This window comes from Pipistrellus hanaki (assembly GCF_964339955.1).
Source record: "Pipistrellus hanaki genome assembly, chromosome: 3".
In the NCBI taxonomy this organism is placed as follows: Eukaryota; Metazoa; Chordata; class Mammalia; order Chiroptera; family Vespertilionidae; genus Pipistrellus; species Pipistrellus hanaki.
In genome coordinates this window covers 140,439,399-140,463,766 of record NC_140505.1, presented here as the reverse complement: position 1 = coordinate 140,463,766, position 24,368 = coordinate 140,439,399, and the positions used below count along the sequence as shown (strand labels likewise).

The 24,368-nt window shown below is 55.3% G+C and overlaps 3 protein-coding genes across 9 annotated transcripts in view; all 3 read left to right on the top strand.

Moving 5' to 3' along the window:
• Nucleotides 1-2,548: 2,548 nt before the first annotated feature.
• On the top strand, nucleotides 2,549-6,374 carry HOXC8 (homeobox C8). Its single transcript, XM_084879035.1, has 2 exons — nucleotides 2,549-3,366; nucleotides 4,715-6,374. Exons 1-2 carry the CDS (start codon nucleotides 2,931-2,933, stop codon nucleotides 5,005-5,007), a joined length of 729 nt encoding a protein of 242 aa, XP_084735161.1. The 5' UTR covers nucleotides 2,549-2,930; the 3' UTR covers nucleotides 5,008-6,374.
• A 4,388-nt stretch (nucleotides 6,375-10,762) lies between these two features.
• Nucleotides 10,763-23,926, top strand: HOXC6 (homeobox C6). 4 transcript variants are annotated; one of them, XM_084879037.1, is made up of 3 exons: nucleotides 10,763-10,877; nucleotides 21,808-22,153; nucleotides 22,904-23,926. In XM_084879037.1, exons 2-3 carry the CDS (start codon nucleotides 22,000-22,002, stop codon nucleotides 23,209-23,211), a joined length of 462 nt encoding a protein of 153 aa, XP_084735163.1. In that variant the 5' UTR covers nucleotides 10,763-10,877; nucleotides 21,808-21,999; the 3' UTR covers nucleotides 23,212-23,926. The 4 variants fall into 4 exon arrangements, with proteins under 4 accessions (XP_084735163.1, XP_084735165.1, XP_084735164.1 ...); XM_084879039.1 differs by having other exon boundaries at nucleotides 10,771-10,877; nucleotides 21,928-22,153; XM_084879038.1 differs by lacking the exon at nucleotides 10,763-10,877 and adding an exon at nucleotides 12,838-12,952.
• HOXC4 (homeobox C4) overlaps nucleotides 10,764-24,368 on the top strand; it is a 37,376-nt gene continuing 23,771 nt past the window's right edge. For 3 of the 4 annotated variants that reach the window (XM_084879024.1, XM_084879021.1, XM_084879022.1), the window contains exon 1: nucleotides 10,764-10,877. The gene's annotated coding sequence lies outside the window, so the exon portion shown is untranslated. Of the gene's footprint in view, nucleotides 10,878-12,841; nucleotides 12,953-24,368 lie in introns of those variants that run through there. The other variant, XM_084879023.1, reaches the window with a different exon arrangement.

The window sequence follows — 24,368 nt, the reverse complement described above, 5'->3', positions numbered from 1 at the left end:
CCTGGCTGAGCAAATCAATCCTCTCACCTGCGAGGTGTAAATAAATCGTGAGCGGTGGCGGGAGATGGGCCCTGGCTCTGACAGCAGGTTCGCGAGGGAGGCGAGGGAGGGCGGGTGTCGAAAATAATCGCTTTGCGGAGGAGATAAGAACGGAGCAGGCAGCGCGCGTAATTAACACAAAAAGGCAGAATGACCCAGACGAACGAACGTAAATCCGTGATACCTAGAAAGGCGGTGGTGCAGGCCTCGAGGCGAGGGACAGAGACTTCCCAGCGAGGATGGCTGCTTGTGGTTCTTTATTTCCTGGCTCCCAAAGGGAAATCAACCAGTTATGCGTAAAAGAAAAACAAAAACAAAACAAAACAATCAAATGAAAGAAAGGAAGAAAAAGCGAGGGACCCTCCCCCCCCAAAAAAGGGGGGGGGTACCAAGTCCGGCCAGGGGTTCGGGACCGTGGCGGCACACTCAGGACAGTCGCATTCCAAGACACAAAGACCCGGAAGAAGAGCAGTGTGGCAGGGATTTCGCCGGACCATAAACTGTAGAGATATCCCCTCCGCCCTCTAAAAGATAAGGTGCAGGCTCCAGAGCAGACTGGCCTGCCAGCCTCCTCTTCCCAGGCCGGGAGGAGAAAGTATTTATGACAGTCCCTGGTCATCCAGATGCTGGAAGCCCGGAGTCCGCCCGCCCGATCAGCTCAGCGCTGCAGAGCAGGCTCAGCGAAGGCAGGGCTGGAACCAGGCTGGAGCGTGCTCACCCCTGTCTGTCCTCCACTCTCCTGGGCCCCGGGGAGACCACAGCCCTCCTCTGACCCTCCCCTCCCGCTGCCCCAGGGGCCCTGCTCTGGGCAGCCCGGACTCAGGTGGGGGTGGTTTTCTCTGGATTCAGAGAATAGAGGAAGCATCGCTTGCTTGGGCACCCGTGAATCTCCTTGGAGAATTTGGCTGAGGGTGGCCTTTTCCCCAGCAATTATGAAGATAATGGAGGGGTGGGGTGGGGAGGCTCATTCTCTCAGCACCACCCGCCCCTGCACTGCCATTCCTCCCTCCATGCCCAGAGCTGGCTTCCAGATGGGGAAGGAAAAGATCTGGTTTCCTACTGCCTCCTTCCTCCTTCAGGATGTGGAGGGCTCAGGATGTGGACGGAAAATAGGTGGCAAATTTGTCCGTGACGCAAAGAGCTAAGGCTGCGTGTGTATTCGCCAGGTATTGTTTTCCTAAGCGCCTGGGTGTGCATGTGTGTGCACAGTATCTGTGGAGTGACAGGGGTGCTACAAGGCATGGTGGTTTAGTGTTTTTCCGGGTGGGAGGTAGCAGGTACGGTGTCTGTATAGCCCCAGTGTACCTCAGTGCTGCCCTGTGTGTCACCACCTCACACCCTGTACAGGGAGAGGACCAGAAAAATCGTTCTTCCTCTCGCTCGTTTCTATGCACACAGCACACATCTCTGCAGCCCTCTCGCTCTCTCCCTTTTCTCTCTGTGCTCAGCCCACATCACCGCGGAAAAAATGGCCAGAGAAAGGTGCTGATGAACTAAGGTTATTCATTAGGATTGACTTGAATGGACCCTGTCTTGGGGATGGGGGAAACCGCCCAGAGAGTGTGGGTAAATATTTAAAGAGTGTCTGTTGACAGTTCTCATCCACATCCTGGCCTGGGCAGCCTGCCTGGGGAAGTGGGGGGGGGGGGTGAGGTGGAGCCAGGGGGTGCCCATGGCAGGCTGGCACTTCTGGTGGTGGGGCAGGGTACATGGGGACAAGAGAGAGGCCTGCTCCAGTCCCCGCCAGCCTTGGGACGAGCAGCCTCCCAAGAAGAGACGCCCTGAATCACCCCAGCCAGCGGCCAGAGGTCCACCAGCTGCCCCCTCCTCTGTCCCCACTGTCTCCTCTGCTCGCAGAACCCCCAGCCAAGCTCCTGGCCATTGCCTGGCTTCGTGCCTCAGGCAGGAGCTGGTGTCTGAAGGGGCAGTGCAGCCCCACTGGGTCTGTGCAGTGACCCCACCTCTTCTCTGCCCACAGCAGGCAGCAAGAGAGCCTGAAGGACCGAGGGAACAGGGGCAGCCTCCCACCGGGGGAGGGGCGAGAGGCATGGAGATCTCTGATGCCTGAAGGATTTGGGGAATAGGATGTGCTTGTTCCTTCTGCAAAGTCCCCAGACTTCAGGATCCCTTAGGATCCCGTCTTTTGGCTCAGGGAGCCTGCTCTCCCTCGCTGGCATTCATGCCCCTGGGGGTCGTGTACCTGTTGAGGTAACCTGAGTTGACCTGCTGGCTCAGGTATCTCTCCAAGAGGAAGGAAGAGAGAAGAAGGGGGGAGAGGCACCTTCAGATCTGAATGCGCACCTTGGAAACACTGGCCCCAGCCATTAGCTTGGGCTAGCTCACCACCCCCCCCACACACACACACACACATATACACCACACCCCCATCCCTCCCCCTTCCTCTCCTCCCAGCACCAGGTCCCCCCCCCAGCTCTGAACCCCTCAACCCCCCCACCATCCCTTCCTCCCTCTCTCTCTCTCTCTCTCTCTCTCTCTCTCTCTCTCTCTCTCTCTCTCTCTCTCTCTCTCTCTCTCGCCTGTCTTCATGTCGTGGATTGATGAACGCGAATCGCGTGTAAGCGCCGCCACCGCCGGGAGTCTGAGGAATTCGCCTGGGCTGTTAAAGGAAAGAGCTAAGTGAGGGAGCGCGAGCTCTACCTACCGACAGTGAAGAGAGCCGCCGCGCCGCCGCCGCCGCCGCCGCCGCCGCCGCCCAGCCCGGGAGCTGCTGAGCCGGCCGGCCGGCCCCGGCCCCAGCGCGCCCAGCCCGGCCCAGCCCGGGGACCAGCCGGCCGGGGGTTCGCTCCCGGGGGGAGGGGAGTTTCGGGGGTCCCGGGCGGGGGAAGGCTCGAGCCAGAGGGGAGGGGGCGGCGGGTTTTCATGTGCCCAGCATGAGCTCCTACTTCGTCAACCCCCTGTTCTCCAAGTACAAAGGCGGCGAGTCCCTGGAGCCGGCCTACTACGACTGCCGGTTCCCCCAGAGCGTGGGCAGGAGCCATGCGCTGGTGTACGGGCCCGGCGGCTCGGCGCCCGGCTTCCAGCACGCCTCGCACCACGTCCAGGACTTCTTCCACCACGGCACCTCGGGCATCTCCAACTCGGGCTACCAGCAGAACCCGTGCTCGCTGAGCTGCCACGGAGACGCCTCCAAATTCTATGGCTACGAGGCGCTCCCCAGACAGTCCCTTTATGGGGCTCAGCAAGAGGCGAGCGTGGTGCAATATCCCGACTGTAAATCCTCCGCCAACACTAACAGTAGCGAAGGACAAGGCCACTTAAATCAAAACTCGTCTCCCAGCCTCATGTTTCCATGGATGAGACCCCACGGTGAGAAGCCTTTTCTCTTTCCCCCTCCTCGGTCTCCCGCGCTCCGGGGTCCTCCCCCTCCCTCGCCTCCTTTTTGTCTGTCCCCGGCTTTCCCTCCCGGCGGTGGGGTCTCCCCCGGCCCCACCTAGGTGCCTGAGTGGGTTTCTGGAGGTGGGGAGGTCCAGCTTTGGGGGGTGAGGCGCGGGGCTTGCCTGGGATGTTGGGGGGACTGGAGGGAAGGGGGAGAAGTGGTGCCTGGGTGCAAAGGGTTAAAAAACCATCGTTTTCTCACCTCTGTCTGTCTGTCCGTCTCTCCCTCTTACCATCTCTAAGATCAAAGTTGGTGACGTGGCTGGGAAGGGGCCTGAGGACCCTGAGATGATTGGCCTTTGGGGGCAAATCAGGGTCTCCATGAGGCACAGAGCCTTAGTCCAGGCTTTCTTGGGGTGAAGAGAGACCCCTGTTTCCCTCCCCTAGCTGGGTCAGAGGGCGGTAAGACCCCAAGAGCAGGTGCTCTGGCTCTCTGGGGGCACCCAGCACCTCCTGTCAGGGAGCTGGCCTTAGGGCCACTGCCCCAACTTTGCAGGACTTCCCTCCATTGAAGAGAAGAGAGGAAGCCAGAGAGGAGAGGGGAAAAAAGAGAGAGAGAGACCATACAGATTAGAGGGCTCTGAGGTCCTGCAGCTCCTAGCCACCCTACCCCCTCCCAAAGGCTGGCTGGGTCTCCTGGAGACCCTCAGAGCGACTCCGGTCATGTGCCCTCCAGGGGTGGCCCCTCCTGGCCCAATTTCGAAGTAAAAGGGGAAGCAGAAAGCGACAAGTTCCAGCGGGGATGGCCCTGATTTATTTGCTGGTCTCTAGTTAGCCATCAGGCCAAGCGGTGATGCATTCCAGCAGATCAATTATTTTTTTCTTCCTGGCAAAGCAACTCCTCATCAACAGTGAGCAAAGCCCCTGTCTTTCCCCCAGACCTTTTTTCCTTTTTGGGGGGGAAGCAGGCTGTCCCCAGCCCTGCTCACCAAATGCCACTCTGCACTTGTAAACAAAGCTGCGAGGGCCCTTTTCCTGGGACTGCAGGCCCTGCAGTGATCCCTGCAGTGATCCCCAGCCCCTGCCCTCCCCGGGTTCCAGACAGACCCCGTCCAGCCCCCACCTCCCAAGGTGAAGCAAACCAAAACAAGCGCCCAAACTTTCCTGCCCTCGCCTGCTCTCGCCCTCTGCCCTCGCCTGCTCTCGCCCTCTGCCCTTGCCTGTCTGCGGGAGGAAGGGGACGGGGAGACCAGGAGGAGGACTTTAGGGGAGAAAGGATGGCAGGGGGAAGCTGAGCCCCCACCCAAACATAACAAGCCTGGGGTTCTGTTCTGTCCAGCTCCCGGGCGGCGCAGCGGAAGGCAAACTTACAGCCGGTATCAGACCTTGGAACTAGAAAAGGAGTTTCTCTTTAATCCTTATTTGACACGAAAGCGCCGGATTGAAGTCTCGCACGCCCTGGGACTGACTGAGAGACAAGTGAAGATCTGGTTCCAAAACCGAAGGATGAAGTGGAAAAAGGAGAACAACAAGGATAAACTGCCCGGAGCCCGAGATGAGGAGAAGGTGGAGGAAGAAGGAAACGAGGAAGAGGAGAAAGAAGAGGAGGAAAAGGAAGAAAACAAGGACTAAGCAAAAAAAGAGAGACCCCCCCCCCAACCCCTTTAGCAACTCCCTTGAAGTTTCGTTTTATGGTAGCGGATAAATTGAGAAGTTTACGACTGTCATTTGCTTTTATAGAGAATAGAATGACACTCACAACTCTAACTACCTGTCAGATACTTGCAGTTCTGGTTTTATTACCTTTGGACTTCCCCCATCTTTATTTGTTGGGGGGGGGGGAGACGGAGACACAGCGAAAAGTTCCGAGTCTCTGTCTCAGTCTTTGCCCCGACACACACACACCCTGGTCCCTACCCCCACCCTCCAGAGACCAGCCAGGATTTTAAGGTCTGAGACCTGCCCTCTTTGCCCCCTCTCTCGCCCCTTTTTGCCACACTCCCCCCTCCCTGCTCCTTTGGTATTTATTTTAGAGGGGAGCCCCCCTGAAAATGAAGAAGACTCATGGCTTTGTGTTTATGCTAGGATTAGGTTATTAGATTTACTTCTTTTCAAAGGAAAGGAAAGAAAAGAAGGAAGGAAAGGAAAGGAGAAATGTTGAAAGAAATAAAAAGGCGATAGTAAGGAGTATTCCTTCTCCCTTTTGGGGGCTCCCTCCCTCCATTAGAAGGACCATCCCCCACCCCCCCCACCCTTTCCAGAGGGTAGACAGGAACCTGCAGTTGCTGAAAATGCTACCTAGCCATCCCATGGTCACCCAGGCCCATGCCTCCCTCCCCTTCGCTGTCTGATTTCTGTTGTTGGGCCTAGCTTCCCTTGAGCTGCATTAGTGTTAGTGCTCAGAAATCACCATAATCATGAAAATGATAATACTGATAATAATAATACTGATAATAATGATACTGATATCTTTAACATACTACCTAAAGGGAACCTGCAATAATCTTGAAAAATAAAAAAAGACATTTTTAGAAATCCTCATATGGGAGAAAAAAAAAAAGAGAAAAATTTTAAAATGAAAAAAAAAAATAAACCTCCAACGTATTTTATCACTACCTATAGAGAGAAATCCTGCTTTGAGAGTATTCGTAATGCGGTTTTGTTGTCGTTTGTTGCTGCTTATTTCACTAAGAAAACCCAACAACTGAGACTGCCTAGCTCGCCGGTCCTGTGCGCTTTTATTGTGCTTCTAACCCCAGTAGAGTAGAACTAAATTGCACTGAATGTATAGTTAACTCTGTCTTGAATTCTCTGTTTATGCAATGTGCTCGAAAGAAAAAAAAAACACGTTAAAAATATATCTATAATAATAATTTTTGGTCATTTGTCTTTATGTCCAGCTATGAATGTAGATTTTGTGTCCCGGCAGCCCTGTTCCTGGTCCAAGTACTTTGTATTGTATACGTGAGTCATAATAAAATAAAAAAAAAGGAGAAAAATATTTGAATCTGGAATGACTTGCTTCTTTCTCCAAAACCCCCTCCCTAGATTCTGTCCCCTCCCCGTCCTCATCCTCTTTTCTCAATCCTCTGGCAAAGGTCTCCTCCCCGGACCTGGCTTTGGGGTGGAGGGGTGTGGAACTCATGTAGAGTTGAGAGGGCAGGCTGGGCTGGGAGGGCAGGTGAAAGGAGGGAGGCGGAGAGGAGGAGGAAGAGCACTATGCTCTGGGGAAAACCCTGGCTCCAGACACAGTGGGTTTCTGGGTGCCAGGATCCCAAATGGGGAAAATGGGGAGAAAGCACCTCCCCGCTTATCCACCTTACTCGTCCTCGGCCCTGGGCTGGGCCTAGACAAAGAATCTGCCCCATGCCCGTCCCAAGGCTAGGCCTTTTATTTCCAGGGCTGGGGCTGAGGATGAGGCCATGAGGTTCTTTCTGATCGCCACATGCCCCTCCTGGCCAGCTGTGGGCAGCCAGCACCCACCACCAGAGCAGTGAACACGACGGGGAAAATATGAGGCGCAAGGCAGCCTGGAGGACTTGGCTGGGAGGTACCTATGGATGAGGAGGCATAAGCCTTGGGGCGAAGGCCAGAAGAAGGGGCGAGTGAGTGAGCTGGCACACCCAGCAGAGTGGGACCCCACTCAGAAATTCAAATTCAGTCAGCAGAGCCATCATTCACTTAGCCCACTTGCTCCCACTCCAGCCTCTGTTCTAGCTGTTTCACACCCAGTCCAGGCTTCACCTTGGCATTTGGGCAGCCTGCCCTACCCTCATGGTGTAGGCCATTGGCCTGGGGAGAAGGGACAGGCCTGCTGAGTGGACAGTCCCTCTACTCCAGCCACAGTAGGGTAAGGAGAGTCTTCATTGGACTCCTCATTCTCCAAAATAAAGGGTCAAAGGCTAAGGGACTCAGGGGGGCAAAGCGGTCTCTCACTTCCTTGAGGGGGGGGCATTCTTAGAGAAATCTGTTTATGCCAGTAAGATTCTGGTCAAATAATACCAAATTCCAGAGATAAAAGTCAGTCATCTGGTTCAGTCAGGAGAGGGGGAAAGGGGAGGGGATGAGATCTTCTGGTCTTAAAAACCAGATCCCCAAAGACTGAAACATTTTGAGGCCAGATCTCTCTCTCTCTCTCTCTCTCTCTCTCTCTCTCTCTCTCTCTCTCTCTCTCTCTCTCAATGATTTTCCCAGACTTAGGCTCAGGCCAACTTTTGTTTTCTGTGATTCCACTCTGTGTCCTGGCTCCCACCAAAGTGATCCTGAAAACAGGGTTGAGTCGGGGATCGTGGATAGGGAACCACTGCAGCCGGAGACTGGGTGCGAGAGAGGGTACCATTTGAAAGCCCACGCTGGGGGCAGCCGGGAACAGCTTTGAGCAGCTTTGGGGGAAATCTTTCGGAACCTGGGGTCCCCACGGAGGGCTACAGAGCCAGCCAGGTAACCCGGTTTGCTGCGCGAGACACTATCAGCCGGGAAAGTCCTAACAGACAGCGTTTAGCTCCCACCGCAGGCCTTCCCACGCGCGGCGCGTCCTCTGCGGACTCCCAGCCTGGCAGAGGGCTGTTTTGTTTTTAAATGTGGAGTTATGAATGCTATTCATAGAAACTGCTGGTCCAGGAGTGGAGGGGGTTGAACCCTACACTAAGTGGCTGGGAAGGATCTCACCTCATTTCCCCCCAATGTCCCATTCATCCCTGGCCCTGCTCGGCAATGCCCGTGGCCCCAAGCCGGGCGTCGGAGGGCGGGCCGGGTGCATCTGGAGCGGGTGTCGCTTGAGACGTGGGCCAGACTCAGAGATCTCTGGCCGCCCCCTCTGGCAGCACCCGCTCCCCCACCCCTCCTGCCCACCGCCTCCGTTTTCTCGTTTGGAGAGAAAAGAAGGTAAAACCCGTTTTATGGGGGAATTTAATTGCGAGCAGGATGCGCTCTTTTTAGAAACGCGTCTCCCAAACGCTCCCGCCGTCCCATTACGGGAATGGGGACCATTCGGCGGAGGCAGTTAGAACTCTCTCCCATTCTTTACTTTTTTATTAGCCAATCAAAGTGGCTTCCGAAAGCGATTTGTGATTTGTGAAAAATAGTATCTTTCAAAATGCTGAGTGGAAGCATCTCCCTCATTTTGCCGTGAATTTATTATTCTAATCTCAACCGTGGAGACGAGATAATGCAGCTATTAAGTTGGGGGGCAAATTCGTTTCTGTGGATTTAAAAAATCCCTCATCATTTTCTCTCTCTTCCGCTTCACCGCCGAAGCCAGGGGCGGTGCAGGCCTGTGGGGAATGGGGAAGGAGGGAGGCGGGGTGGGCACTGGATGCCCTAAAAGGCTCCTTGAGGACCCTGGGACGGGAGAGTGGATTGGCCTCTCCATCCTCATCTTTTCCAAATGAGATGCCCCCGCGGCTGGGAGCGGCTGGAGCGGTCACCGCGCCCCAATTAGAGCGAACTCGGGACAGGTTGTGCCACAGACGAGAAGGAAAATTTCCGGCGAGCTGCCTGCCGCCGTGCCGTCCCATTCTCCCTGTGGCCCATTGTGAAAAGCTGGGCCAGCGCTTCCTTGTTGTAATTTTTAACTACCTGTTATAAAATTTATGGGTGGGTTTGTAAAAGAAACGAGGTCCCTGCATCCGGCGGAGGGAACTGCTTCGCTGATGTGGAGGAAGCTTGGGGAGGGGACCAGGGACCCCTGTCGGTTGGGGTAGGGCGCCCAGCCCTGAGAGTCCCCAAGCCAGCCCCCTGCGGTGCAGGGGGAGAGCTTTGGGCCTTCAAACCTCCAGCCGGTGGGAAAGGTGACTGGGCGATGACTGATGGGCAAGCAGTCTCTATGGGGGCTTTATTCCGAGCTCCCCCACACTGGACACATCGCCAAAATTTGGGGTCTGGAGAAGCGTGGGGCTGCCTCGGGTGCTCAGAGTTTAGTAAGAAAGGCGGAATTTAGGGAGGGATAAGGTTCTGTATTCCGTGCCTCCAAGGTGTGTCTCAGCTGCCCAGTTGCGGGAGATTTTTCTGAATAAAGGCGGGCGGGTGTGGGCTACCAGACGGGACAGAAAGGGCTTCAAACTGCCTTGCACCTAAAGGAGAAAGAAGTGGGAACCAAGGTTTTGGGCCTTAGTTTTATTTTGAATTCTAAAAAGATTGAGAGTAGCTGCCATCTCGACCTTGGAATTGAGAAGACTAGACAGTAGGGGTGGTTTGGGGGGGGAAATGTATTTTCTCTGAAAAAGGAACCTGGGGGTGAGAGGTGCTTTGGGGGTTCTAGAAGCCGCTCCCAGTGCCCATCCTGTCCTGCTGTCTGTGCAGGACTGCCCAGGCCAGCCTCAGCCCTCCCTGCTCTGCAGACCACGGCCAGTGCAGGCTTGCCTAGAGGTTTCCAGGGGCCTGCCCCTCCCATTTCTGTTTGGGGTGCAGTGGGGGGCTGCCCAGACACCCCATTGGGAAGGATATTGTTCACTTACCAGGAGAAAAAAAAAAAGGCAGGGGTGAGGAGCGCACCCCTTCTCAGTCCCTTCCCCCCCCGCCAGCCCTCACTGCCCCAATGTCACAAACCTTTGCCAGGCTTCGGTTCCCCCAGATCCAACCCTAATAACTTATTTATTAAGGAAAATATTTAAAAATCGGCATGGCAAAGGGAGGCAGCCGGCTCAGCGCCCGAATCCTTCCTTACCTCCTCTCGCATCCCCCTTGCCCTGTCTGCGCGGCGCGGCGCGGGCCCTGGGGGAGCGGGCGGTGGGTGGGGGTGCGCGGGGAGTCGGGGGCTGCTCCCTCTCAGAGAGAATTGGGTAAACATGGCGACCGCGGCGCCCATTTGCACACGCTACACAAATGCATCGCATTCCCGGTTGTTTGCAGAAAATTTACAGCTGAGTAATAAAAGTTTACGATCGACTCACAAGTTGGATTGGCCACAAGAAGTCATGTGGATTCCATCCATGAACGTGAACTTTTTATTGTGGTTTGTCCGTTCCGAGCGCTCCTCAGAACAGTCCTCCCCGTAAGAGCCTAACCATTGCCAGGGAAACCTGCGCAGGGCGCTCCCTTCATTATCAGTATTTTTTTTTTTATTAATCTGATTAATAATTATTTTCTCCCCCCCATTTAATTTTTCCCCCTCCCAGGTGGAGTCGCCGGAAGCTGGGGGCACCTGGGGCGGGGGGCGGGGGAGAGGCAGGAGTGGGGGGCACCCCTCTCCCTCCCTCCCGGCCCCCCGGCCCCCCAGGGGCGGAGGACTGCGGCGGGGAGTTGAGGCAGTAGCTGCAGCCGTCTCCCCTCCCCTCTCCCGGGCGCTCCCGCCTGCCCCCTTCTTGCAACGCTCCTTAATTTTTTATTTGGCTTTTCGGTTATTAGGGTTCATTTATTTTATTTTTTTTTAAATGTATGTAAAGTATAGATGCGTGTGTGGAGCTGAGGCAGGCTCGGCGGCGGCACGGGATGAGGACAGACGAGGAGGAGAGGGAGAGGGAGAGAGAGGGAGCGAGGGAGAGGGAGAGTGACAGCAGCGCCCGGTAAGTGTTTCCTTATTGGTTCAAATATGTAACTAATGGTCCGTAGCTGGGTGGCGGTTTGGAGATAAGGACGGCCGCGGCTGGCCTCGGTTAGGGAGGAGAGGGGGTGCGAGGGGGTGCGCGCGTGGGCACTTATGGGGAGGAAACGTGGAGGGGGGCGAAATCGGGTTAAACTGGGATATTAGGTAGTATGTGTGTGTGTCCTGATGTCACTGATGTCACTGTGCGCCGAAGTTGGGGGTGCGGGGTGCGGGCCGGAGGCTGCGCCCTTGGGGCTCAAGGCCGGGTCTAGGGCGCCGCCCGCCGCCCGCCGGCGCTCACCGCGGCCTTACCTGCTGTTTGGCTGTGCGGCCTCTGGGCTAACGGGGCCGGGGCCGAGGGGTCCCAGAGGCGCACTCTCCGGGGCGCAGGAGGGAACCTGTAGGCTGTAGCCGTCGCCCCGGAGCACAGTCGGCCCCCCAACCCCCAAACAAACTTTCGCGCGCCCCTCCCCGCCGCGCGCCCCCTCCCTCCCGGAGCGCGCGGCCGCCGGGCTCGCACATGCGCAGTGCGGGCCCAGGGCCGGGCGCGGAGCAGGAAGCGCGCGCCGCCGGGCGGGCGGGCGGCGGGGCCTGTTAATTGGCAATTACGGGGGGTTGGGGGGGGTGGGGAGCGAGGCTGGTGACTGGGGAGCGTCAGCGGAGGGCAGAGCGTCTGCGCACCCCCAGCTCCCGCTCCCATTCGAGCGGCTGGGAGGATGGGAGGTGCCCGGCGCCGCGGGCAGATGGGTGGGGGTGGGGGCCTCCTGCTCCTCCGGCGCTTGGAGCACAGGGGCCTGTTTGCCTGCTCTGCCCCGGAGCGCGCCCCCCGCCCCCAACAGCGGCCACCCCACCCGGGATCCGTGCCGGACAGCCTAACCCGCCTCGGCCTGGCGGCTCTGGGCGAGGAGCGGCCCAGCCTGGGCGGACGTGGGCATTGGGGAGGCCCCAGCCTGGGTGCACAGCCCAGGCCTCGCCGGCTGGCGGGCCTCCGGGGTGAGTGGAGGCAGTGAGGCTCCAGGCGTGGCCGGCTCCCGGGGTCGGGACGTCAGCCTCGGGCGGCCCCGGAGGGTTTGGGGCGCCCGGGCTCTTCCTAATAATTGGTGCTAATGGCGTGTTGTATAGTCCTAACCCTACACATATGGTTTCATAACACAGTGGCTTAATTTCTTCCAAATGTACGTGGCCCTGAATGTGTTGCCATGTGATATATGACCCGCCCTGCTCCCTGGCCTGGGTCCGAGGCGGCCCCTGTATGTGTGGTGAGCTTCTGTTTATAAAGGGCGACGCGCACGCAGGCGCCTGCACACCCAGGCGGACACACCCCAGGGCTGGGAGAGGGGGCGCCTGCTCCTCCAGAGGGCGTTGAGCCTGGGGGCCAGACTCACCTACAGTCCGAGTCAGGAGCCGCCCCCCCTAACCCCCCAGAGGCCCGACCGGCCTCCACCAGCCCGAGTGGGGGAGGGGATCGCTCCTCGATTTCCTGTTTAAACCCTGACCCGTCGCCTGGGGGCGGGGGGGGGGGGAGGAAGAGAACCTGTTTTTATCAAATTCCTAAAAAATATAGTTCGACTGCGTTCAAATCAAACCCCTTGGGCTCGGGTTGACGGTGAATCTTCCCTCCCCTCCCCCCGCAATCCCCTTCCCTTCCTCTCCTGCCCCCCCAAAATTCCCCTTTCGCAGACGACATAAAGGCCTCTGAGGTATTCTCCCGGGGGAAGCAATGGCACTTTCTCCCCCCCTTCCCTCCACCCCCCCAATAGGACTGTGTGTGTCGGCAGAGGCGTCTGCCGAGGGGCTAATTTCGCGTTCCTTGTTTACGATCGCGGAAAGCGCTCGGCTCTCCCCAAATGGGCCCAGCCCGCCGCCGGCTCCGGCTGCCGCGCGCTCTCCCGCCGCTCGGGCGCGGCCTCCGGGAGCCAGGCCGCGGCCACCGAGATCCCCGAGTCCGAGAGGCCTGGAAAGGGCAAGGGGAGGCCAGTGGGCCCGTGGAGGGGCCCCCCGGAGGCCTGAACATGGGAGCTTTCCTCCTGTCGTAATGTGGGAACCCGCCGACCGGTGAGGCCTCTATTTCTCTCTTTTGCCTGTATTTTATCCGCCCCCGCCCCTGCAGATGGCCATACCCTCTGGAGGGGGGGGGGCACACGAGCTCCTTTGTCCCTGGGGAAAGGGTTTCTAAAGAAGGCCACTGGGGCCGTGGGGATATTAGAGGGTCCGGTCCCTTCCCTTTGGAGCCGTGGGCCTGGGCAAGGCGGGGTATTTCTCTAGGCTGCAGGGGGGGTCTCACAGAATGTGCTGCTGGCGAGGTTTCAGGGTGTTAGGGTTCCAGGTGACGGGTGAATAGCACCATCCTGAGATGTCCTTGTATAATATTTTTATCAATTGATTTTCTGTCTCTTCCCTGACGAGGGTCCTATAGGCGCCCAAGCCCTTCATCCCTAGACCCCTGATGAGGCAGAAGGATGCAGAGAAAGCAAACGCCATGGGGACTGGCCTTGGTTTTCTGGTTCTCTAGTCTGGCCAGGGGATAAAGACAGCCCCAAACGCCAGCCCCTTCCTTCCCTCCTTACTTTCGATTTTCACTCCCTTCCTTCTTCCCCTCTCCGGCGCTCAAACAGAGGCACACGAGGGGCTACAGTGGCAGCTCTCCACCGCCTCGCAGGCCAGATCCCCTGTAGACATGGTCCTCGGTGCAGGCGAGTTCTGCAGCGATTATCTAATAATAGCCTGGGCTGCTGAGAATAGAAGCTGGCGCAGGGACTCTGCTCACCAGGGGCTCGGGGCTGGGCAGAGGCACTGAACCTGTGTGCTCGCGCCTGGCCATGCTGACACCAGCCCCCAGGATTTAGCTCTGAGTCCACTCTCTGGGCACGCCAGGCCTGCCCCTCACAGGCTTTGTCAGCCCTGGCACGGGCTGTATTTCATGCACCAGCTCCTAGCGAGGGAGAACTGGGCAGAGCAAACCCTTTCTCTCCCCGATCTGACAGTTGTGATCCCCGTGAAGAATGCGACCTTGTTTGGAGAAGGCGGCCTTGTTGGGTTGGCTGTTGTGTTCGAAAACCAGGCTTGGTAGCTTTGTACACATGTATACGGGCTCAAGTGGGATATCCTTGTATAATATTTTACAATCAAATTCCTAAAAAATATAGTTCGACTGCGTTCAAATCAAACCCCTTGGGCTCGGGGGTTTTGCGTGAACATACACAGACTCGTATTTCCTCATTGGTTTGATTGTATATTACCATGCCTGTATTCGCTCAGACACCGTTTTATGTGCATGCAAAATTTTATTAGCCCTCCCGAGGTGGGCAAGGGCTCCAGGGGACACTGGGTGCACCAGAAGGCTCTCTGTGAATGCTTGATGGAAATGTGTACAATTGTATATGCTGCCATTGGAGTATGCAGGTTCCAGTCAACAGCAGACACTACAAAAGCTTTCTCGGACCTTAATACCCTGGCTGTCCCAGCAGCTGGGCTGGGGAAATACTGATCTGTTCTGTTTTCTCTCCACACCTCCCCCCAAACTTCCCCAACTCAGAGACTGTTTTGCCCAGCAGTGTTGTAAGTGAGTTTTGTGGGAAATCCTTCTGTGGGGTTCTGTGTGCCTTGCTTGGAGCCGTGGGCTGGGCCCTCGTGCTCACAGCCTTGCTGGGGCGGCGAAGGTGATTTGGTGGCCTCTGGGTCGTGGTCTGGGGCAGCTGTGGGCTTGGGCCCTCGGAGAGGCCTGCCGGAACGGGTAGGAGTGCGGTGAACACCTACCCTCCAGCCTTGCTCACTCTGTCGTTTACCGGGTCCAAGATTTGCCTGCGTTCGTTGTCGTTGTCTGTGGGACGGATTAGGGGGTTCTCTAAGTTCCCCAAATACCGATATCTGGTCACAAATGAGACTTTGTTTTAATCCAGTCCGCCCCATAAGCTAGGAGAAGGCTGATGGGGCAATGCCAGAGGGTCTGGCCCCCTGTGGGCCTGGCGCATTGAGTATGGGCCAGGGCAGGCAATTAACCAGCCTCCTTTCCTAGCCTTTCTCCCTTATGGGGCCACAAAAAGACAGAGCACGGGGGAAATAAAAATGTCCTTAAAAAAAAAAAAACCTCAAAAAGAAAGTAAGGACAGGAGAGGGCCTGGTGGCGTGTTCCTCTGCTCCTAGGCGATCAGGTTCCTACCGAGACGCTCCTGTCCAGACACGCTGTGGGCGCAGAGGCACGCTGCTTTCTTCCAGCTTCTCTCCGCTGGCACCAAGAGTGGCCTTGGGTTTTCAGGCCTTGGGCATCCCTGGGTGCCGTGTGACATTACCCCCCAGTTGTGCCCCTCTCCTGGCCCACGGCCTCTGCCACGGTGGCAGCGGCGGTGGGGCAGCTGCCCCTGTTTATTGTGTCTGTGAGGAGTTGTTTACTTGTTTTGTCTGCTGCCACCCTGCGTCTGAAACCCGCCAAACCAGCAAACTCACCCGGGCGAACAAAGTGCAGTGCTATCCTGACTCCCTCCCCTTTCTAGCACCGCGCTGAGGCCCTTCCAGCCCTCACCTCCTCCCTCACCCTCTCTTTCTGAAGGGAGGAAGCAGAAATTGTACTAAAATAGGGCAGCTGTTTATAGGGTTGGGGGATTATGGGGACACCATAAACCTTCGGTGTCCTGGTGGTAGAGAGACTTGGAGCAGCCCTCCCCTCGCCTCCAGCTTTTCTTCCTTTCTCCTGGCAACTGCCTGGTTAAGGGGGCCACAGTCATTGAGAAAGCTGAGCCCCCCCTCAACCCTCTCCCCCACTCCTTTCTGCAGGAGTTTTCCCTGAGACACAGGTTGTTGGGTTTTAAATCAGGGTAATGTTGGCAGATTCGTAAAGCTAGATAAAGCATGGCGCTCACCCTCCCTTCTCCTCGGCCCCCCAAAATAGCAGTGAATTTAAGCAAATCCTACAAAATTAAATTGCCCCTTCGCTAAAGATCCTATAAATTTTCAATCCCGCCAGGTGTAGAGTCAGAGAGGCGCTCGGCTTGCCTCTAATTTTGCTCCTGGCTATCAAATCTAAAAGAGTATCATTGAAGTAAGTAATATTCTCCTTTCTGAAATTAATTCCCCCTCCCCATCTCTCTCCCTCTTTTTGCCAGCACAGATTAAATGGTTCTTTCAAATCTGCAAACAATAAAGGATAAAATTATTTATAGGGAAATGAGGACTATGTTTCATTGTTGGCTTATTGTTCCAGAACATAATAACATTTTATTTTCAAGTGGGAGAACTTGCACAAGGGGAAGAAGGGGGAAAGGAAAACCAAGTCAGGGGAGGCAGGGCACCCACACACAAAAAGCTCCTGTTGTATATAACTTTTATGACATTTACAATTTCCTCATGACAACTCACTGTGACGTCATAAATGCCATGTTCTCGGATTTTATAATTCTCATAAACCTCCAAAATTGGTCTAAGCAGCGCTTGCTCAGTGTGGAGGGTCAGAAGAGAAGCCAGGAGGTCGGGAACCCTTTGGCCTCATTCTGGGGGCCAAAAAATTCTGAATATTTTGGATTTTAATTTCTTCCTCCTGGACCAAGCAAACCACTCGCTTTGCCACCCATCCCCTTCCCCGAAAGCTCTCCTCTGCCCCCTCCTCAGCCCATAATCAGTTGCTTGAGACAGAGGTAGCACGCTTGGGGGCCAGGCCACAAAAGCCAGAGGGAACCCACAAGACTGAGTATGAGGGAACATAGACTTGGGACCTATTTTATTTTTTAACCTTAAGCCAGAGAAGTGAATTGAGAAGCCAAGCACACACCAGAGTGGGAGCTGATGCTTGCTGATGGTAGCAGCATTAAGTGGAGTGGTAGTAATGAAAGGTCAGGCAGAAACCTGGAAAGAGAGAGGGAGGAGAGAAAATATGATGTGAGTTAGCAGAGCCCCTCCAGGTACCTTTCTTCTCTGCCTAATGACAAATAAAACAAAAGCAGCTTGGGCAGCCTCTAAACCTCTTAAAACCTCTTAACTCGAAAGAGGGATCACCAGCCCAGGCCTCCGAAGTGTTTGAAGCAGTTCTCAGGCACTTGACATGCCCCATCTGGCCTCTTCCTTTCCCCCCCCCTCCCCGTGGACCCCCAATTTTATTCAGCTGGCCAACTTGGGCCTTCTCCTATAATATCAGCACCCCCTGATGGAATCCATTTCCGGGTTGGGTGTGTCAAATTTCACTTTTCTCCAAGTGTCTCCCCGCCTGAACTTTGAAAGGAGAAGGAGCGTGTTTGGGAAGGCAGTGTGTATGTGGGGAGTTATGTACTCAGACAACTTCTCCCACATATCCGTGAAAAACGGGGGGCTCTCAGAGAGAGCTGTTCTTTGATGTCTCCAAGCAGACCCAGTTCCCTGCGTTCAGGTTATTTGGTGGACTGAGCGATTCTGCAATCCTTTCATTCTGGATTCTGTGGAGATCAAAGGAGTTCATGCACAAAACACTGGGCATTTAGAGTAGGATTTAATTTCTTTTAAAATACAAAAGCTAATCATAGACCAGGTCGGGGCCAAGTGAATAGTCAGTCGCTTTAGAACAGCAAAGTCTTAACCAAACAGTGCGATTGTGAAGTGAGCTGAACAAGTACTGAAACTCCGCGTTCTCTGCAAGAGGGATTTCAGCCCTTGCCCAGTGGCACAAAAGGGGCCGGTGGGGGAACAGCTCCTACCAGCTCTGGAAATTAAGAATTGGCGGGTGGGCCAGGCAGCTGCCATGGCTTCCAGGCAGCCAAACGCCGGCCCAGCCGAGGGCGAGCGCCGAGGACTGCGGATCCAGTGTCGGTCGGTCCCTGAGCAGCCTTCGGAGGCGCCGAGCTGTAGCTGGTGGCGCAGGCAGCCAGGCAGCCAGGAAAGGAGTGTGTGCATCTGTATGCGAGACTGGGTGGGTCACAGACATCCACACGCAGACTTGGGGGATCTGGGGAGACAGAGAGACAACTGGCAGGACACAAACTAAAGCAGGACCTCTGATTGCTCCCAAATAAAAATTCCAGATCTCAGCCCTCTCACTTCAGATACCTTATCCTAAGAAATTAATATATTTCCCAGAGCAGAATGGAAAGCAAAGGCAAGGGAGGTTAGGCCTGCCTACGAATCCCAAATTCCTTCTGGGCCAGAGCCCACCCAGGTCCACCCACCCTCTTCTCCCTTCAGAGGCCCCCAGACCCCCAGGCCTGGAGCAGGGTGAGACTCCGGAAGGAGTGCTCTACTCGCCTTGGGAAACCCTCAAGCCCCCAGCTTCCAATTAGATCCTTAGCCTTGGGGACTCCTGCCCCGCACTCAAGCCCAGGGCAGGCCTGCAGTGAGTTCCTCTCCTATAATTAGTGCTTGCGAGAAGCATGTGTTTTGGATTGGGGAGGGGGCTGGAGCAGCAAGCGGCAACTTTCCCCCTTTATTCCTGTTGTGTGTTTTTTTGAATTCTGTGTTTGAATCCGCTAATTACAGCTCCCAAAGCAAAAAGTCTGCTCTCGCTGCTAAACCCCCTCGGAATGCCTGATTCCGAGGCCGAAAGGGCAGAGCAACTCGGAGACCTGCGGGCCTGCTGGGGGGCTCCGCTCCTCCGGCTTGTTTTATAGAAACAAAGAACAAGTTCTCCCTCCCCTTCCGAGGACATGTGCATATTTACAGAGCTCGACTGCAGTTTTAATAAAACATCTGTTCTTGCTTCTGTTGATGAGTTTCCATAATTGTTTTCAGACAAATTTAACAGGAAAATATAAATATATTTAGAAAAACCCAAGTCCCAGCTTTCTCCCCATAGACAGTCGTTCTTTTGCCAAAATAAAAATAAAAAAAAGAGAAAGAAATGAACATAAAATGAGCAAAGGAAAATGTAATCCAAGGGAGGGAAGCTTGGGCTCCTCTGACCTGCTCTCCCCCCTTGGAGCGAATCCTTCCAGCAGATTTCAGCTGCTTGATTAAAGATCTCACCGAGAGGAGGGCGCTTCTGTCCTCAGGAATGGAAGGTGATGGGGGAGAATGTGGTGGGAATGAATTTGGCTGAAAGTCTTTAAGCTTTGGGGGAAATTATTTGTGTTTCTGCTTCCCCTTCTCTCCCCCTCCCAGCATCTCTGCCTCCCCCCGCCCGCCCCCCAGCAGCTGGTTTCTGTTCATTATAAATCGGCAGACCTTTCAGTCTCTGCCCTCTGTTTAGGGATGTAATAAAACACTTAACTTTCTGGGGCTGAGACTTTCCTCAGGTCGTAGTCGTGCGCCCCCCCCCCCCACACACTGCCTTTAGGCCCAAAGGAGACTCTCCCCAACTTTGGGACCCCTTTCCCCTCTAGACTCGGTGTGGGAGGGGCTCAGGGGAGCTCTGGCATCCTTGCTGGAGAGCTGAGTACATGTTTCCCCTTCTTTCTTCCAAGGACCTTCCTTCCCCCGCCCATCCATAAAAGAGATTTAAAAACACATAGAAAATCAACACTCACTGAAAGCAAAACTTCATTAAGATGTCCTATCTTCTATCATTCAATTTGTTGTACATTGCAACAATTTAATATCTTGCAGGAAATATCACTGACATGATTTATCCCTCTAGCAATCTCTTTCTGAAATGGGGGTGGTGGTGGTGGTGGAATTTACTCTTTCTTTGGCCTGTTCTACGTGTTACCCCGCTCCCCTCAGGGCAGAGAGGAGTCTGTGAACTCTGAGAGCGGCTACTTGTGTCCAGGGGTGCACTGACTTGTTCCTTAGCTCAGCCCCCTGGGTCTCCCCGCCCCTAGTTCTCCCTCTCTCTCTCCCTTTTGCCCTCCAGGGGGCCTGGAGCCCCAGCCAGCTGTTGGAAACCTCTGTTCAGGCATGCCATGAATTGGAGGACAACTGGATTCTGAGAGAGGAAAGCGATTCACGCTAGTGTCTGTGTTTTGTGAACCTGCCACGTCACCCCAAAAATGAGATGATTCATCTAAAAATTTCTTCTTAATTTAAGGATCCTCCCCTGCCCTTTCACCTTCAGCTTCTTAGGGAAAGGAAAGTATGGTCCAAGAGGAAGAACCTTTGTAATGACAGGGGTCTTTCCCCCGCCCTTCTAAATAACAGCACATTTCCTTCTCTGAAGGATTGAGCCTGTGATTTTAAAAGCCAACACAAATTATTGGGCAGAGAGACTCTTCAGCCCGGTAAGGAGCTTCATGTATTAACTAGCATGTTGTCATCGCCACCAGTTCCTACACACTGTCTGCTTTTGGGTTCAAAAACTTTATTTTTCCCCCCTAGCGACACTCCAGGGAAACCTTAACGTTACAGAAGATGAATAAACGAGTTTTTTCCCAGCATAGTCCCGTTTATGGCTTTATTGCTACCCATTGATTACTCTGCTTTGTTACACAGAAGGAAAAGATCATAAAATCTGGCGACATCCGGGTCCTTGTTATAGCCAGTCCTTCCCCCCAAAAAAAATGATGAGGGGAAAATATGAGCTTCCATTGCCCTCTTCCCTTACCCACCACCCCTTCTTTGTCACCTCAAAGCCCTCCTAGCCTGCGCCACGATAGCAAATTAAGTTTGGATTAATCAGGAGCGAAACCCCATCTGCACACCTTCCGCTGCTTCAGTTCGCCCAGTGCGGCTCCCTCAGAAACCTCGGACTCAGCTGCCTTCTCTTCCTTTTTTTTCTCAGCCTCAAGGTGGAAAGAAATGGGGGGTAAGGGCTGCTGAGAGGCTGGGCCCCACCAGGTATGGCTGACCCTCCTAGGGAGTACTTTGCTGGAATTTCCAAGCCCCACAGCTCAGGTCCAAGGGTGCCTCCTTTAGCAGGGAAGAGAGGGGGCAGGGGCTTCTAACATGTGCAAGGGCTGGAGCTTGCAAGATGCTAAATGCCCATCAGAGACCCCCCCTCCTCCCCCCAGCCTTCTCTTTCTGGCTGGATCTTATGTGAGTTACCCCACCGGCCCTCAATGGCTCCAAATCATAAATTCTCACCAACATAAACAGGAGTTGATGTGTCTAGAAAGACTCTGAGTTCTTTCTCCTTCCTTTCTCTCTCTCTTTCTCTTTCACCTTTTGCTTCTTTCCCTCCCTTTCCTTTAGCATTTTAAAAAAATTCTCCCTTTTAGGCAAAAATGCTGCCAGAGTTTCCCCCAAAAGGGGGTGCTGAGGAAAAGGCAGGGGGATCTGGGGAAGAGAAAAGCAGTCGCCTGGCCCCTCTGCCCACCTCAGATCTGCCCCTGCCCTGAAGTCTCACCCTCACCCCTCGAGACCCATCTGCTCCTCTACATCCAAGACTCTCAGCCACACCCTCCTTCCTCTGAGCACCCTGTTTACGAATTTCTTATTACTCTTGATTTTTTTAAAAATTGTTGGGGGGGGGAAATGCTGGTTTGGCGATGAGGAGTCACTTCGTGGGATATCAAACCAGGATTTCCTGTAGGATTTCTGGGGATCCCCCCTGAGCTGGGAGGGAGCTCCTCCCAGGGAGAAATCAGGATGTAATTTTAGAAGAGAGCGGATATAAAAGATGAAATCAGATTGAAAATACAGAGATTCTCCAGCCCTGGCTCTGGCCACTGCACAGCAAAGTTAGCTGGGGCCGAGCTCTCCTCCCCTGGGCCCCACGGCCCTGCTCGCGGACATTCACCCTTCCCTCACCTCCACACCAGCTCCCTTCCGCGCATATATATTTTAAAAAACCCAAGTCTTACTTTCAAAGCACACACTTAGTCTCAACTAGGGAATCAACAGAAGCAGAAGCGATTTTTTTCCCCCTTCTTGACATCTGGCTTGCGATTGGCTGGAAGGGGGTCAGCTGACTTTGTCATTTTGTCTGTCCTGGATTGGAGCCGTCCCTATAACCATCTAGTTCCGAGTACAAACTGGAGACAGAAATAAATATTAAAGAAATCATAGCCCGACCAGGTAAAGGCAAAGGGATGAATTCCTACTTCACTAACCCTTCCTTATCCTGCCACCTCGCCGGGGGCCAGGACGTCCTCCCCAACGTCGCCCTCAATTCCACCGCCTATGATCCAGTGAGGCATTTCTCGACCTATGGAGCGGCCGTTGCCCAGAACCGGATCTACTCGACTCCCTTTTATTCGCCACAGGAGAATGTCGTGTTCAGCTCCAGCCGGGGGCCGTATGACTATGGATCTAATTCCTTTTACCAGGAGAAAGACATGCTCTCAAACTGCAGACAAAACACCTTAGGACATAACACACAGACCTCAATCGCTCAGGATTTTAGTTCTGAGCAGGGCAGGACTGCGCCCCAGGACCAGAAAGCCAGTATCCAGATTTACCCCTGGATGCAGCGAATGAATTCGCACAGTGGTGAGTTTTACGGCTCCGAGATATAAATTAAATAAACTGAACTGGCTTTATGACCGGCTTCCCTAGAAGAACGGGCGGAGAGAGTTTTTTATGGCCCCATAAAAACAATCACGCTCGTCTCCTCGCCGACGCCGAGACAGGGCCCCCTCTTCTGCCCCCTCTGCTCGCCTCCCGCTCGCTCGCAGGGGCCTGGCCCCCTCGGCCCCTGACCGATGGGAGGGCTCCGAGGCGAGCTGGGGAGGGGGGGGCAGAAACAGGGCAGGGAGTGAGGGGAGAAGGCAGGGGTGGGGGAACCCCCAAAGTTGAGTCAGTCTGAGAAGGGAGGGGGAAAGGAGGGGGCAGAAAGTGGGGGGGGAGAAGTTTCCCAGGAGCTAGGGTGCTTGGGGAGGTGGGGGAGTGCAACCGTTGAGACATAGGGCCCTCAGCCCCAGTGTTTAGGGTTTTTCAAAAACCAGCTTTTAGATGTACAGCTTTCTGCCTGGTTCTTGCCCCCAGCCCTCCCACCATTCTGGTGGGACACACACCTACCAACCTATAGGATGTGGGTGTGTGTGTGGGGGGGACTGAAGTTGGGATCCTGGCTGTACCCCTAAGTGGGGGTGGGGGTGGGGCAGGGCAAGGGGGAGAAGGCTGGAGGGGCCCTGAGCTGCTGCTGGTCAAGCTGGGAGGGTGAGGAGCGGGCTGGGCTGACCGGTGTGCGGAGGACGCCTGGCTGATTGTGTTCGGTGTGTTTTGTGCCCGGGTCTCTAGGGGTTGGCTACGGCGCGGACCGGAGGCGCGGCCGCCAGATCTACTCGCGGTACCAGACCCTGGAGTTGGAGAAGGAATTCCACTTCAACCGCTACCTAACGCGGCGCCGGCGCATCGAGATCGCCAACGCGCTCTGCCTGACCGAGCGGCAGATCAAGATCTGGTTCCAGAACCGCCGGATGAAGTGGAAAAAGGAGTCCAACCTCACGTCCACGCTCTCGGGGGGCGGCGGCGGGGCCGCGGCCGACAGCCTGGGCGGGAAGGAGGAGAAGCGGGAAGAGACAGAAGAGGAGAAGCAGAAGGAGTGACCGGACTGCCCCTCCACCCCTCTCCTCTCCTCCTCCGCTCCCCGCGCCCTCCTGCCCACACGCTCTGTATTTATCACTGGCACAATTGGTGCGTCTCGACGCCCTGAGAAAAATTAGGGAGTCAGATATGGACCTGGAAGTAAACTCTGGACCCCCGCCCTCACCGCACAAACTCTCTCACTCCGCGCCGCCGCCTCCTCCTCCTCCTCCTTCACCTCCTCCTCCTTCTCTTCCTCCTCCCTCGCTAGCTCGTTCTCGGCTTGTCTGCAGGCCCCTTCCCCCGCCCAGGCCTTGGGGGCTCCGTCCCTGAACCTCGCTTCAGACCCCACTCTTCTTTACAAGAGGACTGGGCCTCCCACCCCCTCGGCGCCCCCTCCCGCCCGCGCACAGAGCCGGCGCCCCGGGCCCGGGGCCTCCACTCCGGGGCCTGGGGGCCCGGCTGGCGGCGGGGAGGGCCGGAGGCCCGAGGAGGGCGCGTCTGGGCCCCACAGCCGCCCCCAGGGCCTCCCCGCAGCCCCTGCCCGGCCCCTCCGCCCCAGCAAATGCCCAACCCCGGCGAATTGTATTTAAAGAATCCTGGGGGTCATTATGGCATATTACAAACTGTGACCGTTTCTGTGTGAATATTTTTAGCTGTATTTGTGGTCTCTGTATTTATATTTATGTTTAGCACCGTCCGTGTTCTGATCCCGTCTTAACAAGGGAAAGAAAGAAAGGAAAAGAAAAAAAAAAGAAGAGAGGGAAAATCACAAAAAGAGGAAAAAAAAAGTGAATGACGTTTGTTTAGCCCGTAGGAGAAAAAAAATAATAATAAATTCTAAAAAAACCCCTCGTGTTACCCTCCTGTATAAATCCGACCTCTGGATCCGTCCCCGAATATTTAATAAAACTGATATTATTTTTAAAAGTTTACATCGGGGTTTCTGTGACTTCGCTCGCCCGCCTGGCCTGGGGGTGAAGGTTGGGGCGGGCTCCCTCCCCGGAGCCCCGCGCCGGCCTGCAGCCTGCGAGCCTCCCGCCTCTCCACCCGCCTTTCCCGATCAGGCGCCGGCCTGTCCTCCCCACTCCGTGGGGCTGGGGGGCCTCTCCTGGCTCCCGGGCTCCCTACACACTCACCCCGAAAAAATAAAAATAAAAAAAAGCGGCTTGGGATTTGG